Raw genomic sequence first — 17,342 nt, 5'->3', positions numbered from 1 at the left:
ATTCTCCCCATGATTTCCTTTCCTTCCTTAACCAGGTGTTTCATCGGATCTAGGCAAGCTGATCACCATAGCTGTCCAATGAAAGACAGACAGAAAGCAAGCTCAGACATTGCTGTTTGATTATCTAGTACCTCAGAGACATAAATTTCTGTTCTTTTAGGTGGAACAATTCAGAAGATTAGTGGAAGATGCTAGCCCTATGCATTCCCCACATCCACCACTTGGTCCAAGAAATCGTTGTGGGTTCCATTCTTCAGTGGCTGGAGAACCAGCTGGTCGCTCACAACTGGTGAGTTTTTCCAAATCCTCCATATGCTGTAATGTAAGCACGCAGAGCTGGAAGTGTGCACATACACCTGTGACACTGTGCTTACTCCAGAGCATTGACTGCCAGATTGTTCCAGCTTAGGTTCTCATCTTCCATCACTTGAGGCTGATTTCCTGTTTGCAGGGTTGTGTCATCAAAGAGAAATCTGGAGAAGCTGATGTTGCAGGAATGGCACATCATAAACTAGAAAAAAATGGCTTTGCTTTGTGATAAATCTGCTTTAATGTTTCCCTTTTATCTGCCTTGTCACCTAAGGTTAGGCTGGTGTCAGTACATTAAGTATTGTCAGTGAGTACTGTGGCTGTAGGCAAGTTTACACATGTTGTAAAATCCGGAAAGCAGTGGAGGTCTTCTAGAAAACAGACTTGAAGGGGTGAAGTAAGACTAAAGCTCATTCCAGAAGGCTGTGCTGTGACCTCTGACTCAGAAACCTCTTACTCTGTTAACAGGCAGAGAAGGAATGTTAATATACTCTTGAAATATAATGGTACTAAAGTCTATGGGCAAAGGTCAAAGGTCAAATATATAGGTCAGTTTTAATTGAGTGTCCATTTCAATAATGATAATTGGTGCAGATTGAAGAGACTTTGTCCTGAATGACCTTCTTCTCTCCATACAGAGGGCACCTGGACCTGTAGTTGGTTATAATGGTGGACATCCTTCTCATCGACACCAATCCAAGGAGCCTGCGTTTTCTAAGGTGGTGAGTTAACTCAGTTGAATGGTTTTTTTATGTTTGAACATTTTAACTTGATATTCTGAAGGGTATACAAAGAAAAGATGAAATAAAAATGTCAGAAAAGTGCTGAGTATTGAACAAAAATAGGCATCTTGTTGTTGTGCATTCTCTGTGTCCATGCGCTGAAGTCACCAAAGCAGCACACTGCTACAGTTTCTGTGAGTTCAATATGTTTGCTTTAGGGCTGCACTGTGAAGACACAGTAGCAAAACCCATATTTATGGCTAAGAGTTACTTCAGATGCTCCAGGTTTTGGTTGCTCAGTTAGAGATGCCTAAAGGGGTCTGGCTCTTTGGAGGCAGACCAGAAAATCTTATTTCCTGAAGGTACCTGAGACTCAATCATCACTTTCAAATATCTTGATCGGTGCTACTTTTTTTTTCTTTTTTCTTTATGATGCTGATGTGCACTGGGAGCTATGCACTGAGATTTTGTAGCTGTTTTCTTTTTCCTTTTCTAGACTTCCTGGCGACCAAATACAGCTCCAGGAAATACGCAACACCCACATCAACTCCAACCACTTCGCAGCTGTGCTGCAGTAGGTTCTGTACCAAAGACTTCAAGGCCTAAACAGAAGCGCCACACACTTGAACATGATCAGCAGTTTGCCGTTGGGGTGAGGCCATACTTCATTCTGAAAATAACACAATTTTAGGGACAGCTTTATAATACTGCTTTAGTACTGTAGTTCCCAGAATTGTATACTGCGGGCAACATGCCTTCCAAATGGGTATCACCTTTTATTTAAACTCTCCTTTTTAACCTTCTCTTAATTTTCAAGACATTGTCTTACTGGCTTAATGCCCAGTTCTTGATCACAGGGTGGGAAAATGGGGTGACTTATCTTTTATATATAAAATCTCTCTGTGTGCAAAATTTTCTCCCTCTACGTAGATTTTCTGTTATGTGGAGAGGGAGGCAGCCACCTGGTTAGCACCAAGAACTCAGGAATATTTTCACACAATCCTACAAGTTTTCATCTTTATCTGCAGCTGCAAAGTAGCAAAAAGCTCCTTTCTTTTGTTTTACCATTCCTCCTACTAAGTCACACTAGCGGGCTCAGAGAATGAGAGCGTTTTGGAGTAGCCAGACATGATCTTTATATGTATGCAGTTACTTTCAGGTGAGATTTGGACTTGCCTTCTGTTCTAGAAAAACATTATGTAATTGGCTTTGTGTTAGGAGTCTTCTCCGAGATCTCTAAATCTGGAGATTTTAGAATGGCACCGTGACCTGCTACCACTGACTGGCAAACACCGTCTGAATAGCTTGTTTCTGCTGTGCATTTGCTCTGTATTGCAGTGGTCACAATCCTTTCTCCAAGAATTTGCTGGCACTGTCTACATCTACTCAAATTAGGGGAGACTTAAATGGTTTCTTCAATGCTCACTACTGATAAAACAGCTAAATCAGTCATAGATGATGAAGACATGATGCAGATGCAGAACTCTGATCCAGAACACACTGTCTGCAGAATTTATTCTTCAGACATGTCTTGCTTTGCAGGGCCCTGGTCCTCTGCATTTCATCCTGAAGGAGGACTAAACCTCTGCTACAAATGGGAAATAAGTGTTTTGAACCATTTCTTGTACAATTGGTGCAAAATGATGTGACTGTTGGAAGATTCTAGCCGCTCTGGAATTTGCTTGCCGGCTGAGAGAACTCAGCAGTGCTGTGGGGTTGTGCAGTATTCTGTCTCCTTGTGAGCAGAACTTTGCATGCTTACAAGTAGTACATAGTTTACAACGTTGAATGTATCTATGAAGGTGACATTTTCAAGCAATCTCCCTGTTGCTTTGCAAATTAAAAGGAGGGAGTTAGCACAGAAATGTTTTCATGAACAAAATTGCAGGCACCAAGTTACGGAATTGTTCTGGAAGTATGTGTGTTGCTAAATGTGAAGAGCAGTCAAACTATGGTTAGTTCAGTATGCTTGGTAACTATTTTTGCATAACCTATTTAACTTGGGAAAAATGTTTTTTGCAGGCGGAGAGGAGTGGGTTAAGACTTATGAATTCAGTGGAATATGTGACTGGTATATCCCCATATCAACTCCCAGTCATTAACAGTTACATGATACCAGTGCCACCTCCCCCCTTGCATAAGGGAGACAAGAGCATAAATGCCGTGAGAAATGGGATGCCCAGAGGGAGGCGATTTCGTCCCACCACTGCACCAAATGATGTAGAGCAACTTTTAACAAAGGTAAGTTATCTCTGTCTGCCTGTTTGTGTATATTACTTTCCTTATCGGTGTATTTGCCTAATGCTGAAAGATGTGTATACCTAGTTTGCATAAAGATTCACTGAATTTTGGAAAGGAAAAAACTTTATAACTTAAAATATATAGCTGCCACCCATCTCTGTATACTAAAACGTTTGGGTTTTTTCATCAGTTGGGGGGAAAAATGGTGCTTGAACAAAGAAGCCATAGGAACTCTTACTTAAGGCCTTCCATTTTAGTCAATCTGATCCTGTCTCTGACCATATCTGGTACCAGAACTTCAGAGGGGTATATGAAATTCCTTGAGTGTAGGAAAGCTTCGTCTGGTACACTGTATCTTCAGCCAGTTTTGACTCATGTAAAGGAAACTGTAGGAACCCAGGATTGGGAAGGACGATACGGGTTGTTAAACGTGGTCCCTGCAATTTTGGGTAATTCAACGTGATGGATTTTCAGTTCAAAATATTTTCCTGCCCTTCTGCATGTTACAAAACACTTTCCAATTTAAGCAGCTCAAGGCCTGTCTTAAAAGACTGGAAGTCTCAAGTGTATGCCATACATATATATGATCTTTTTGTTCACCGTTTGTTAGAGTTGGAAGCTGAATGTATTTTTTTGTGTATTTCCTGCTGCAGAATGCTGGAGGATTCCCCAAGTCCCCATTACGCAGCAATGCATTTGTTACCATGGTTTTTCTAGGAAAAAGTGTGCATTTATCTCATGATGATGCTGATTACAGAGATGAAATCAAAGTCTATCAGCAGCATTGTGGAGGAGAAAACCTTTGTGTCTACAAAGGCAAGCTGTTGGAAGGAGGTAAGGATAAGGAGTCAAAGAGTTCATATTGATTTGGGCAGCATCTTTTTTTTTTTTTTTTGGCTAAAATGTTGATGCGATATCAAAATGATTTCAGCTGAGCCCAGTCAAGATGCATGCATCCAGGGATTTTTATACCACCTGCCTCCACACTAAATCTGTACCTGCTGTGCCATGATTGAAAGTTAGGTTACAATTACTTTTGCAGGTTATGGTAGAAGGAATTTAGAGAACTGATTTAACAAAATACTGTAGCTTAGATTAATTTTGTGTAGATATGTGTGGTTAATAAAGTAGTTATAGCAGTGAACTGTCCTTAAACAGGGGTTATCTATTTCTGACTTGCTATAATACATCAGTGCATGCTGCTTATTATTCCAGAAGGAAAAGTACATAGTGGGAGCCCAGTTCCCATCTCTTTTATGTGGGTGCGATTCCATCACACCAGTAAAAGGTGAATTGTGTTCTGGGAAATTGTGGAGAGGAAATGGCTGGGAGATTTTCATTTATGAGGAAGAGTGATTTCACAGGTTGTAGCCCTCATTCCAGCTCACAGAACCCCCTGTGTTTGCATTTGCATTTTCACTGGATAGGGGAAGATGGTGCAGAGATCCCTGAACTTCAGTCTGTCCCCTGAGGTTATGGGTGCACTGCAGTGTGCCCACAGATCTGGTTTGGGTTGTGTCCCAGCTGTGCAGTAGGTGTTCTCTGCGTGTGCCTCTGTTGTCACAAGCCCCATCCACACCTCTTAGGGAGCCTGCAGGAGTACAGTGTGGCTTCCTCCCTGCTGCAGTGTGCTCAGTTGACTTTGGAAGGATACTCTGACTTGTGAATAAAGGGAGTAAGACCCCGTTCCCCTGGCATGGAGCTGAGTGGCAGCCTCAGTGCCCTTAAGGCCTGGATGCCGAACAGTACCCTGAAATGGCTCCAGAAACAGCATCTTTCAGCTGCTGGGTGTTGCTGTGAGTACACCTGTATTAGTGCAGGTCCAGAGCCACTAATGTTGCAGCTGTACTGATCTGGAGCCTGAGTTGCATGCTGCACGGTGCTGTGCTGAGGAAGGCGTGCATTGCACTGCCAGAGCTCTAACATACTGCTGCACTGCACCATGTAGAGACACGCCAGGCATCCTGAACTTTGTGTGCATAACGTGCACTCTCATAAGGCAACCAGCAGAGAGAATGTTTTTGAGATGGGAGGCTCTGGTCCCTGTTCTGCTGTAGCAGTGAGCGCCAAACTGACGATGTATTCACTTGTCATGGGGGTGTCCAGCTTGGTACTCTGGGGTTGGAAAGAGACAAGGCTGTTGTGTGGGAAGGAGGTAGAATTTTGTCAACTGATTAATACAGCCAAGAATCAACGTACCTCAGAGGGCTGGGTGCTTTGGTGGTGGTGCAGGTGAGATGCAACAACTGCAGCAGGCTGAAGCGTAACCTTTTTCTTTGAACACTTTCCTTTCTGTGATTGCAGAGACCTTCCATTTTGTCTCAAAGAGGCACCATGGTTTCCCATTCAGCCTCACCTTTTTTCTCAATGGGATACAAGTGGACAGGCTGAGCTGTTGCTGTGAGTACAAACACCAGAAACGTTCCAGGCTGGGAGGCAGACATGGATACTTTGGGTTTCTCAATGTGGAGGGAGCATCTCCTTGCTACAGGTATGGAGATGAATACACTGTGCTCACAAGGACTTAGCAGCCCAGTTTTTAGAGAGTTTATCACTTGCTTCCTCTCTTTTCGTCTTTCTGGCACCCCACAGCTCTGTAGAACCTGATCTGTTTCTCAGCGCCTCTTGAAAGGTGCAGAATTGAGCTTATCCCTCAGGGTCTCACATCCAAGGATGCCATCAAAGCCAGCTACTTCTGTGCTGCCTTCTTCAGTCACTCTGTGGAGTGTGTGCAGCAGTGGACAGTGTTTGCACGGGATCTGTCAGCTTGTCAGGAGGCCGTCAGCTCTTCTTCCTCAGCGGTTGAGTCTGGAAGAGTAGGTGTGGGGTGGCATACAAATACCACTTACATGTTTCTGGTGGAAGTGATAATGAAATAAATATCAAGAGTGCTGCTGCTTAGTGAACTCTAGTTTTCAGGGGTTTCTTTGTGGTTGTGAGAACAAGATAATTTATTTTTAAATAGCTCTGCCTCTAAGGTGGGATTCTGCTGTAATACCCCAGGCTGCAGAATAAGACAGTACTAAATGTTACACAAGTTTCAGAAAAATCTGTGCAGAAGATTCTTGGGTTTGGGCAAAAGTCAATGCTGGGAGCAACAGGTACGGTTTTGCCAAGAGGCTTTGATTTTAATAAAATCTTCCTTTTGTGTGATTGTGAAGTCATGCCAGACAAGTAAACTTCTGCACCCATGGATAATTTAAAACCTTTTGTTCTTATTCTTAAGTAAATTTCAAAAGGGCAGCAAGTAGTTGGAAGAGGAGAACCTCCAAAGAGATATACTCTTATTTTTTCAGTAAGGACTGAATTCTAGAAAAAAAAATTCTACTTCGTTTTACTGTATTTTTTCCTACTCCAGTCTAACATGATTTATGTGTATGCCTTACTTAGTATGTTTGAAGTAGTGACAAGCATCAGAATTCAGAATGGATATAATTGCTGCAGAGTTTAGGAAATGGCCAAATCTCAGGTTTTGTGTGATTTCCAGAAAGATTTGAAGTGAGTTTCCTGAATTAATACAGTCGCCAGAAATTGGTTAATTTCTTCCTGAGTCACCCCAACTTTCTGACCACCTTCCCTCTTGTTCTTAGCAATATATCAGTTCTCCTGTCTCTTGTCAGTCCAGCCAACCTTATCTGGTGACTAAAAAGCATCTCCATTAACCAGATTCTCCCAGTAAATGACAACTATTTTCATGTTTCCTTCAGGTCAAATAGAGCAGTATTTGTTTTCCTCTTTGATTATGACACCACACCCACACATTAAATACCCACTCTGATTCTCAGTAAAGTTCCCTGTTGATTTTCGCTGTTGGCTTAAGGCTTTGGTTCACAAAGAGGTGATGCTGCAATGACTTCTACACTGATACTGTGATCCCCACACTGAGAATTTTCTCTTGGCCTAATTCCAGCATTTCTGTATGGCAGAAGTGCTTCAGTATCTCAAAGGTCCCTGAAAAAAATACCAGGAACAAATAATCAAAAGGTAGGGCTCATCAGAAATTGTCATGTTATGCCTGCAAAACTAAAAGATTTCTAGACTGAGTGACTGTAGGATATTTCACAGTAGTTTGTAAATAGCTGGAATGTGAGGGGAATTGCAGTAAAGCCTTACAGGAAAAAAGCAGTTTTGGGGAGGAAAAGGTTTTAAGACATAGGTGTCTGTGAACAAAATATGGTTTTCCAGAGAGACTTGTAATTACCTGAAGTGAAGGTTCCAGTTTCAATTTCATCCTCTGCTTGCAGATTTGAATCAATGTATGACATACAGCACTGTTTCTGCTGCCCTTCCATTGTTCATGGAAAGAAAAATGTGTTATTTCCCACTTACTCTGGTTATTTTATAGGTGCATTATTGCAATGGGTCTGGACAAAAAGCCATCCCCTCCCAAGAGAAAGATGGAGGAAGACTATGGGGAAAAGCATGTGGGTCCCTGCGGAGCTGGAGTGCACAGTGAGCCAAGCAAAAGCAGCGTTGAGCAGAAATCGAGCATAGATTCAGAGTTCGTCATCTTACCAGGTCATGAAGCAAGTGTGGAAACTATTGAGGACAAAACGGAGACCAGACAGGAGTATAAAGAAGAAGAAAGGAAAAAACTATCTGATCGTGAGAGTGAAGATAGTCAGGAAGACACCGGTAAAAATGGTATGGTATTCCAAAACACAAGCAGGGGACAAAAAATGGGAGAGGTTGATTCCAGAGAAGGTATGGAATTGTGGGTCTCCAACTTCCCCTGGGCCATCCTCTCTTAGGATACCTCCTGTGTGAGAAATGTGGTGATGCCTGTGTCTGGGCAGTAAAATCAGTGGGGCTTCTGGCCAAGCAATGGGATGAGGGGGTTTTGCAAGAGCCAAGGAGGTGAGTAAGGAAGGCCTGAAGGGCCAAACAGGAGCCTGAAGTAGATGGAAAGCAGGAGGGAAGTGGCACAGGGAAGGAGGAGAATGGCAGCAGGTGGAGGACAAGTAGAGCAGAAGGAAGAAATGGGGCTGGGTGAGGGTAGGTGGACAGCGGGTCCGAGGTGAGCTTTGGGGGAGGCAGTACATTAGCATCAGGTGAGTGGAGAGGCGACGGTGGCCGTAGGGGCAGGAGATGGAGAAGCCTTCTGCTGCCTGCTTCGAGATGGGTGGGAGGGAGGGTGGAACTCTGGAGGGGAGGAGGCTGAATGCTGCGTGCAGAAGGGGAGGGAAGGGGGGAAGAGCACATAGCAACATGTCAGCAAGGTTTAGTGCCAGCTGAAATACTTTGGTCTCTTCTGCTGTCTGTTGGCAGTGGGAGCTTTGTTGACCTATGGCTCTTCCCAGCCCCTTCCCCACAGCACTGCCGCAGGCACCTCTTACCTGATGCCTGCCCAAACCTCCAGCTTCCTCATTTCTCTGAGCATTTGTTCCCTCTGCTCCAGGTGATCAGCTCACCTTTCCTGCCTTCCCTGCCCCAACCCCACTGTGGCTGTCATCCTTCCCCTTCACTGAATGCCTGTGTTGCCTGCTGCAGCTAGCTGACCTTGCCCCTTCTGCTTGAGTCCCATCTGCTGGCAGAGATTTAAAAAGAAAGACCGGAGAAAGGCTGCCCTCGCTGAAAGTTTGCCCAAGGGGTGTTTCTTGTGACAGGCAAATATAATACCTGTGGTATAAAAATGATGCGTGGCAGCTCCGGCTGCATGCTCAGACATGCCATTTGCCCCGTGCCAGCTCGAGCCCATTCCCACTGCCGTCCGGCTGCCTGTGCCGCTGCCTGCCCGATGGGAGGAGGTGTGAGCTCAGCCTGTGCCTTCGCTTATGCCTTACTGTAGAGTCTTTTTCAGAGCAAGTCATATTTAGAGAGGGATTTTAATTCTTAGTTCCTATTTTTACTTTCATAATTCTGCAGTGCTACTGCTCAGTTTCCTCTCTAGTGCCTGTGGATGTGCGTTTGCGACTAATCAAGCCTTTCTCCTCCAGGAGGTGGGCACCTTTCTGACAGTTACCTGAGGAGGCCTCACTTCCAACAGTGCAGTTGGAATCTCAAATGATTTTTTAATGCAGAAAATAAATCTCCTTATTCCCTTAATTCTTATTGTCTGGGTAATTGTATATTTGCCTAATTGGTTCTGCATCAGATATTCTTCATTTCTGTCCTTGGTGTTCTGTCACTTCAGTACTTTATAAGCACTGATGGAAAGAAAAAGAAGTGAGCAATAAAAGCTGAAAGGTGAGAAATTATGGCCATGAGGGACAGCTGGCATGTCAGTAGTGACAGCTCTCCTTCACAATGTAGGTTTGTTGCCTCTGTGCTGCATGTAGTGGGAGCGGTGGAATTACTGAATTTTCAATGGAAATCTCTGGCATCACTGTATGTGCTGGTCCTGGGATTTTAAATAGTGTGCAGCCTTGGCTGGAAAGGGGAGGATTCTTTGACGCATATGCATGAAGACTGTCTTACCTATAGATCTGGGCAAAGCTATCTATCAAGTGTTACAACTTGTCAGGCTAGTAGCCTGGGATGAAATCCAGGCCATGTTGATGTAAAAATGGCAATTGTGCCGTAAGCTTCATTTGTACTAGGATTTCACGTGGGACCTGAAGGAGCACATTAGAACAGTGTGATAATAGAATGTTCCTCTGCAGCACCCTTTGGCTGGATTTAATGAATTCATGTAGTTTGTAAGCTACTTCTTTGCTAATTAGCCATGTCAATCCACATTTATCTTACTTTGCGCTACAGTGTATTACATTTCTCCAGCTTTCTCTGTTGCTTGCATATTTTTTTCATCGCAACAAGTTTTTTTTCTCCTGTGATAAGTGTGTTGTATTTTATTTCTGAGTTTGCCTAGCTCTTAATTTTTCTAGTCCTTTCAGTGGCAATGATTTTGTTTGTTTTATTTTTAATGTGTTGATGATCCTTCATGCATAATTTACTGCATTTCTGCTACTCTAAGAAGAGCATGATGCTTTTTTGTGATAATGTGCTCTTATGATTCCTTTCTGTGGTCTTAGATTCTCTCATGGCTTTAAAAAGACTGAGCAAAAGGAGTTTAATGAAGTCAACCTCTGTCTGCCTAAAAGAAGCTTAACTTGTTGTGAATTCCATTTCCTGCCTCATAGTATGATTCTTTTATTTTAGAGTATGATGAAGATTTTGAAGCAGTTGAAGAAGTTAATGAAGAGGGACAGACTGGTGATCAAATGAATGAAATGTCAAAGTCGTCCTCAGATGATAAAAAACATAATTTAAACTATGAAAAGGAGAGTAAAACCTCATCACAGAAGTCAGTGCAGGCCTCTGACAGCGAGAAAGGTGAAAGTGGTGGGTATTCTGTCAGTGACTCCGAGGATGATAAGCGAGGTTAGTTTTTTCATAACAATGCTTAGAGAAGTTAACCTGATGCATGTTTTACATTTTGTGCATGTCCAAGTATGTATGTTGAGTCTGCATAGGAAAACCCCGTGCAATTCCTACTGAATTGGTAAAAGATAGCTATTTTATCTGTTATTAATTCTGCCATACCTCATAGAAATACTGCCAAAACCCACAGTAAGCGTGTGCCAGCTCACAGCAGACTTTGCTGAGCTATTTAGTTGTAGAAATGGAGATGGAGCCATTCAGCAGATTCACTCTAAATAATTGGGTGGATCAGCACTTAATGTTGGTGGTCACCCTACATCTGAGAAGCGATGCCCAATGCCCACATATGCATTCTGAGGGTACGCACTTTTATCTCAGAAGTCACCAAGAAAACCCATGTACCTCCTTGTATTTTAGAAGCGCTATCTTTAGTGGCCCTGAATAATCAGAACCTCAGCTTTGTCTCTGGTACATCCCTGACTCTGCCCTGGGTCGGGGCAAATGCCATCAGCTCAGCTGTCTGCTCTGCCTGTGGCAGGGTCCTCACTGGAGTCTGGCTGCGAATGAGTAAGAGTCGGAGTCAGTAGGATAGTCTGTGATTCTTGATCCAAACGTTAGGTACAAAAGCATGCAGTAAGTGTCCAAGACCATTATTATTATTATTAATTCAGAAAGATTAAACTGTTCTGGAATAAATTTTCATAGATTAAGTCATGATTTCTGTCACTCAGTTTTTTGAATCAGTGCTTTCAGTGTCTAGTGTTTTAGCTATTGGCCTTCATGCAGTCCAAGCCATGTATCTTCATAAATGATCCCACAGAAAACTTGCAGGCTATTTCTTATTTATTAGATGAACAATAGTATTCCTTTCACCATGTGGTGAGTAAGTCAGACGTTGAACTGCCTCTCCTTTGTGTCGCGGTGTTTTATCCCTCTAACACTTCTCTATGGCTTTGTTAGATCTTGAGCTGACTTATCTGCCTCTGGCTTGTTGTAATCTACCAGGATTTCTCCATTTACTGCTGTTTCAAAATTAATTACTTTATATTCCTTACATTTGACAGTCTGATGTGCAAACTATTTCTCAAATTAAATGAAAACATTACTTTCACATTTGTATTTCTAGGTGAATTAAGCAGAGGTAGTACAGCTGTTTCTGAAAAGGTTGCAGCTGCAATAAAGATACAGTCTTTTTATAGAAAGTATAAAACCCCAGAAATTCAAATCAGGTTTGAAACATCCTTGCTAATAAAATCATTCCAATGATCAAAAATAATCTTAATTTTTGTTTTCTCATGATAATCAGAAATGGCTTTGGTTCATGAACAATCCGTACGATTAAGCATTCTTTTCTGCTTGTTAGTGCATGGCATTGCAAACTTCTTTGTGACTTTCATCAGCTGCTTCTCAAGCTCTGGCGGTGTGTGATGGTCAAGTGAAGGTGTATGAGTGTAGATGTGTGTAGGTGGAAAGGAACAGGTAACTGTAGGGGCCTTTCATGGCTACCTTTACATTAAAGCCTTCGTTAAGGGCCACCCTTATTCACCTTTGTTCGTACTGGGATGTAATAGTGCTGCATGCACCAAAACTCACTGATTCAATATACATTCTTCTTTATATTGAGGATATATATATAAAAAATATATGTAAAATAATATAAAAAATATTTTTTGTATATTGAGGATATAAGAGGAAGGGCTGTTGGGAAGCCACCAAACCTTGAATTACGGACATTTAACATCAGCAGCTAATAGTGTAAAACAGCTAGTCATCTAGGCAGGGGTTCCTTACCGATCAGCAGGCAGGCACGGCTGATGTTTTTCAACTTGTATTTGTCGTGGCTTCCCTTGTTCTCCTTTTCTGCAGTAACTCAGGACATGGATTTAAATCATTTACATTTGTTGTGTATTTAAATAAGACAGGTTTAATCTTCTTTCTTAGCAGCCTGATTTGCTGCATCTATCTTTCACATCAGCACACTAATATAGCAGTCATCAGTTATTGCTTGCATCTCATTTGGCAATCAGCAGTGGGCCGTGGGTGTCCGGTGCTCAGCAGCATTGTCTCTGGAAATGAGGGAAGCTGATCTCAAAGGTGCTTCTTGAGAAGCTCATGACTTGGAATCAGTTTCCCTTTGGCCTACGTGAGCTTTGATGACTTAACCTTTGCACTGTGACTTTTGGAGAAAGGAGGCTGGGAAGCTGGCTTTGCTTTGTTATCCCTGTTGAATTTTCTGAGGATGTAAGGAAGAGACAGGTAACACCCTTATCTAGCATTCGGTATATTAGTGTAAGGAGTGGTTACCCAAATATTGGATGGGGACCTAGAGAGGCTTTTAGCAGTCTAAATATATAAGTACAGCATCTGTTCTGTGCTCTGAGCTCTGACTGCTCCCCATAGGTGTAAATTACTGTCAACAAGAGGAGCAGTGCTTCCAACATTTACCTTCTTGGGGCAGTAAGCCTGAAGGAGTTCTGCAGTCCATATTTACCATTAGTAAATGGTAGACTGTTGTGGTGGGTTGACCCTGGCTAGATGCTGGGTGCCCACCAAGCCATGCTATCACTCCCCTCCTCAGCAGAACAGGGCGGGAGAAAAAAAGATGGAAAAAACCAAAACAAAACAGCTTGTGGGTCAAGACAAAGGCAGTTTAATGAAGCAACAGCAAAAATCACGCGTGTGGAAGCAAAGAAAACAAAAGGTGTTATTCCCTACTTCCATCAGCAGTTGATGTTCGGCCTCTTCCCAGGAGGCAGGGAAGACAAACATCATAAATAATGAGTGTCCCCCCTTACCTTCTCCTTTCTCTTAGCTCTTCTCTCCGAGCAGACATCGTATGGTATGGAATATCCCGTTGGTTGCTTTGTGTCACCTGTCCCAGCTGTGTCCCCTCCCGCAGCCCAGTGGTGAGGGGCAGGGGGAAGGTTGGGGAGACAGCCTGGACGCTGTGCGAGCCCAGCTCAGCCGCAGCCAGAGCGCTGGTGTGTTACCAGCACCTTTCTGGCTGCCGGTACGAGCGCAGCGCTGTGAGGGTGCTGGGGGCTCAGCCAGACCCGGTACAACTGCAGTATCAGATAAGGATGTATGAAGGTTACTGCTGGCTTTGGGTGGCATTTTGGATCACTGGAATTCCGGATTTCTAGGCACTTTGCATTTAAGTTTGAAGGTCAGGATGATCTTTTTGTTCTGGCTGTAGTGATTAATCTTCAAAGAGATTTCTACACTTGGGGTAGTAGAAGTATTCAGAAGCCAGTTGGTATTTACTCCTTTGTGCTTGCACAGAATGTTTTTGCAAACAGTAAACAGTGGAACCCAAACTGATGCAGGGCATTTTCTTCCATATGAATAGGAAATTCCTTGTAGGAAGGGTTTGTCATCTCCCAGATGTCTGTTTATTGTTTACCTGATGACACTGGACTCCTCATCTAGTTTCATCCAGATTTGTTTTGAATCCTTTAAAGAAAATGACAACTTTTTTGCATTGTTTTTGTTAACCACTCCGGGCATTGATACAGTGAACACAAAATGCCTGTGATTTTTCATTCCTGTTTCCTATTTGTTGATTTTTGATATGTTCCCCTTTGTAATGAAGTCTTTCTACTTTTTTTTTCTCCACAGCTGAACAGAAGAGGTAGAGAGAAGGGATAAAAGAGATGCGGGCTTTTCCCAACTGAGATAGAATAATAAATTTATGAAAAATAAGAATTCATTGGTTATTTTGAGGACAAGAAGAGCTTTCTGTTTGAATGAAGGACCCCTACTCTCTGAAGATAATATGCATGGAAATATTTCAAGCAACTTCAGTAGCAACTACTAGTTCCATTTTTTTTTTTTGAAGATTAAAGTGCGTAATAGGTTTCAGCAGTGGAAGATTTTTCCAGATATTCATTATTAAAGAGATTTTTCTTTAACACCATTTTTTTTAGTTACACCTTTTTGCACATCCTTAAGCAGTTCTTTTCCCTCCTTTATGTTTACATTTACAAATTCTGCAAGACAGCATGTCCCCTGCCTGAGTTATCACTTTCCCAAATCCTACGTAGTTTTAAACTTATAACAGAATCCATATACCTCTTTAATAGCCATCTCTTTTCCACTTACCTGAATTGCTGCTTCCCTAATGTATGTAAAGTTGTGACAGAGAGATCTAGAAATTAATATGCTGTCTCAGGGGAAGCATCTGTAAAGGAACTCCCTTCCTCAGCCCCTTGAATTATCTGGTGGAGGGAGAGTGCTACTGTGAGTGGGGTTCTTTAAACTGTGGTTATTAAGATTTCTTTGTACACCATCTTTTTCTGAACATGCTGTTCTGCATGGGTGACAGTTCTGGCATATGGATGGCACATGAGCGGAAGCTATAGTTAGAGAAGGAATTCGCCCTCTTCTTGCTTCCGCAGGAGCGCCTAACATGTGAAATTCCGTGACTGTATATTTTTCAATATTGAATGCGAGGCCCTGCTGAGGTGTCAAGTTCAGTGCTCCATAGCGCACCTTGCAGAGTCCGGTATTGGTGACAGGGCTAGCCTAAACAGGGTGTTACTACATTAGCAATTCAGTCCACAAGATGAATTAACTTTAGGTGCAGCTTTGTTTTGCATGTATTCACAGTCATGCACAGCATGCAGAAATGCACCACTGATGTCCCCAGTACGCTTTTCTATGCGACAGAATCAAGATGGAGGCTCCCTTGCAGGGTGCATGCAGGATCCTCCAGCATCTAACGTTGTGCACACACAGTGCGTGCCAAGGGCTGGGAGCTGGTGTGAGCATCGTTGCCAATGAGGTAGGACATGGGTGCGCAACCCTGGAGCTGTATCAGAGCACAGCGAATCAAGCTTTGGTCCTTCCCTCTTTGGTAGTGTAGATGTACTTGCAGTGTACATTCAAAGTAGCCCCACTGACATCTATATATACTGTTTCTAGCTCTCGTCTTCATTAAATAATGTTAGGCACGTGAAAACTGTGTTGGGAGTTCCTTAAATATTGTGTCTCTTAGCCCTAAGGTATGCCCCATTTCCCCTTGCTTTAAAACTGTGTTGTCTTCTGGACTCGCGAGGCTTACAACTGAGTGTGAGTTGTCAAGCCTGCAGTTAGAGACGTCCAGGTTAAACTGTGGATCTGTTATTCACAGGTCCCCTGGAGTCGGCCCACATGGACTAGTTTGCTCTGGTAACATGTGTCTTTGTGGGAAGCACTATGGGGGCATCATGCTAGTGATAGTAACTCATTTTCTCTTGGCTTGCAGAGAATAGTAGAGCTGTGTTGGGTTTTAGGTCTGCTACTTACGTTTAGATCTGTTACAAGTTCAGCTCTTGAATTTGTCTTTTGGCACATAAGTAAGTGATTTCACTTACAAAGTTATTGAATACCTGTAACTGCTCTTACTGCTCAGCACCCTGAAATCACTCCGTTCCACTGTGGTATGTACATACGCAGTTAGGTGGCCAGCAGAACGTGTTCAGCTAAAACATGTAGGAAAGTTCTGCTTCCAGCCATGTTATTTTTTCCTTCTTTTTGTGGTTGTTTTGTTGTTAAATGAATTTTCAAAGTGTAGGTGAATTTTTGCACTGTATGAAATTTCTTTTGGTACAGATTGCCCCTGCCTCACAGGGGTGTGTTGGACACTGGTAGTGCAAGTTTCCTTTCTGTCAGGCTCCTAGAGGCAAACATAAACCTGTGACCACCTAGAGATCACCTACACCACGGGTTTCTGCATAATTCAACTTTACTTGTTGCAAGCTTCAACTTTTATCTCCTTGTGGCCTGAAATTCCACGTGCTCTGTACATTTACTGTTTCTTGAATTCATCTGCCAAGCCTTGGACCTGTTTGAAGAACTCCTTACCCACTTCAAGTGAAGCGTGTGTATTGGTGTTGGTAGAACAAGATCTTGGACAGCAAGCTTTTGGGCATAGACGCTATGTTTTTGTGTTTCAGTATCAGTAGAACACTAATCCACTTGTAATCTGGGAGTGCTGCTATAGTAGAAATAACATGCTAATAATAATGGGATCTGAATTTTTATAAGCATACGTTATGGAGAGATTTTGTCTCTTCTTAGTTCAGTATATCATTGTGATTGTTCAAGAGTGTCTGAATTCCTCAGACCCCTTGGGTCAGTTCAGCCAGCATACAGAGTTTTAGAATAACATCCAGATAACTGAGGTGCCAAAGATGTTACTTCTGCATGCAATATTATGAATCAGACATTGATAAAGAGTATGTAAGAGAGACCTTGGCATTCAATCCTTGTGGACCATAAGCCTGTGAATAAATTGGAAAGAATCACTGATAGTTCCCATAGTACAATACGTAATCTGCATATTTGAGTTGTTCTGTCTCTGAACATGCTTGTTTATATTCTTATAAGTGTATTTAGGAGCGATGATGTTTTTTGGGAGTCTAAACATACCTACTGTTAGAACACAGGTGCAAATCCAGGGGAGACTGGAAGTGGCTGAGAGTCATTACCCGGTGGTGGTTCTCCAGTAGTTTGTGCCTAAAATCCATTGCTGTGGAGGTCCTAGGGGGTGGAGGTCTGCTCCGTGCTGGGTACCACTCGTTATCCCTGCTGCCAGTCTCTGGGAAGATGACAGAATGAGCGTACACCTGAATAACTTATCCAGAGATGCAGAGGCAGTTTTCTCACACCACCAGTAAAGCGTGCTGGGAGGTGGAGTTGCGCTCTGGTCCTTTTCCTTTGCTACTTTTAAGGAAAATTGAGGAATTCTCTTGAATTGATAATCTGGCG

At 42.8% G+C, this 17,342-nt stretch overlaps 1 protein-coding gene across 1 annotated transcript in view; it reads left to right on the top strand.

Annotated features, from left to right (window-relative positions):
• Positions 1 to 17,342, top strand: part of ERICH3 (glutamate rich 3) — a gene marked incomplete at its 3' end in the record, with an annotated part of 46,309 nt that overhangs the window by 17,167 nt on the left and 11,800 nt on the right. The window contains exons 5-12 of the mRNA XM_055724968.1: positions 161 to 289; positions 948 to 1,031; positions 1,528 to 1,683; positions 3,054 to 3,272; positions 3,926 to 4,106; positions 5,577 to 5,763; positions 7,618 to 7,916; positions 10,371 to 10,592. Of these exons, the coding sequence (XP_055580943.1) occupies positions 161 to 289; positions 948 to 1,031; positions 1,528 to 1,683; positions 3,054 to 3,272; positions 3,926 to 4,106; positions 5,577 to 5,763; positions 7,618 to 7,916; positions 10,371 to 10,592 (1,477 nt within the window). The remainder of the gene's footprint in view (positions 1 to 160; positions 290 to 947; positions 1,032 to 1,527; positions 1,684 to 3,053; positions 3,273 to 3,925; positions 4,107 to 5,576; positions 5,764 to 7,617; positions 7,917 to 10,370; positions 10,593 to 17,342) is intronic.

This window comes from Falco cherrug, chromosome 12 (assembly GCF_023634085.1).
Source record: "Falco cherrug isolate bFalChe1 chromosome 12, bFalChe1.pri, whole genome shotgun sequence".
In the NCBI taxonomy this organism is placed as follows: domain Eukaryota; kingdom Metazoa; phylum Chordata; class Aves; order Falconiformes; family Falconidae; genus Falco; species Falco cherrug.
This window is presented reverse-complemented; position numbering and strand designations above follow the sequence as displayed.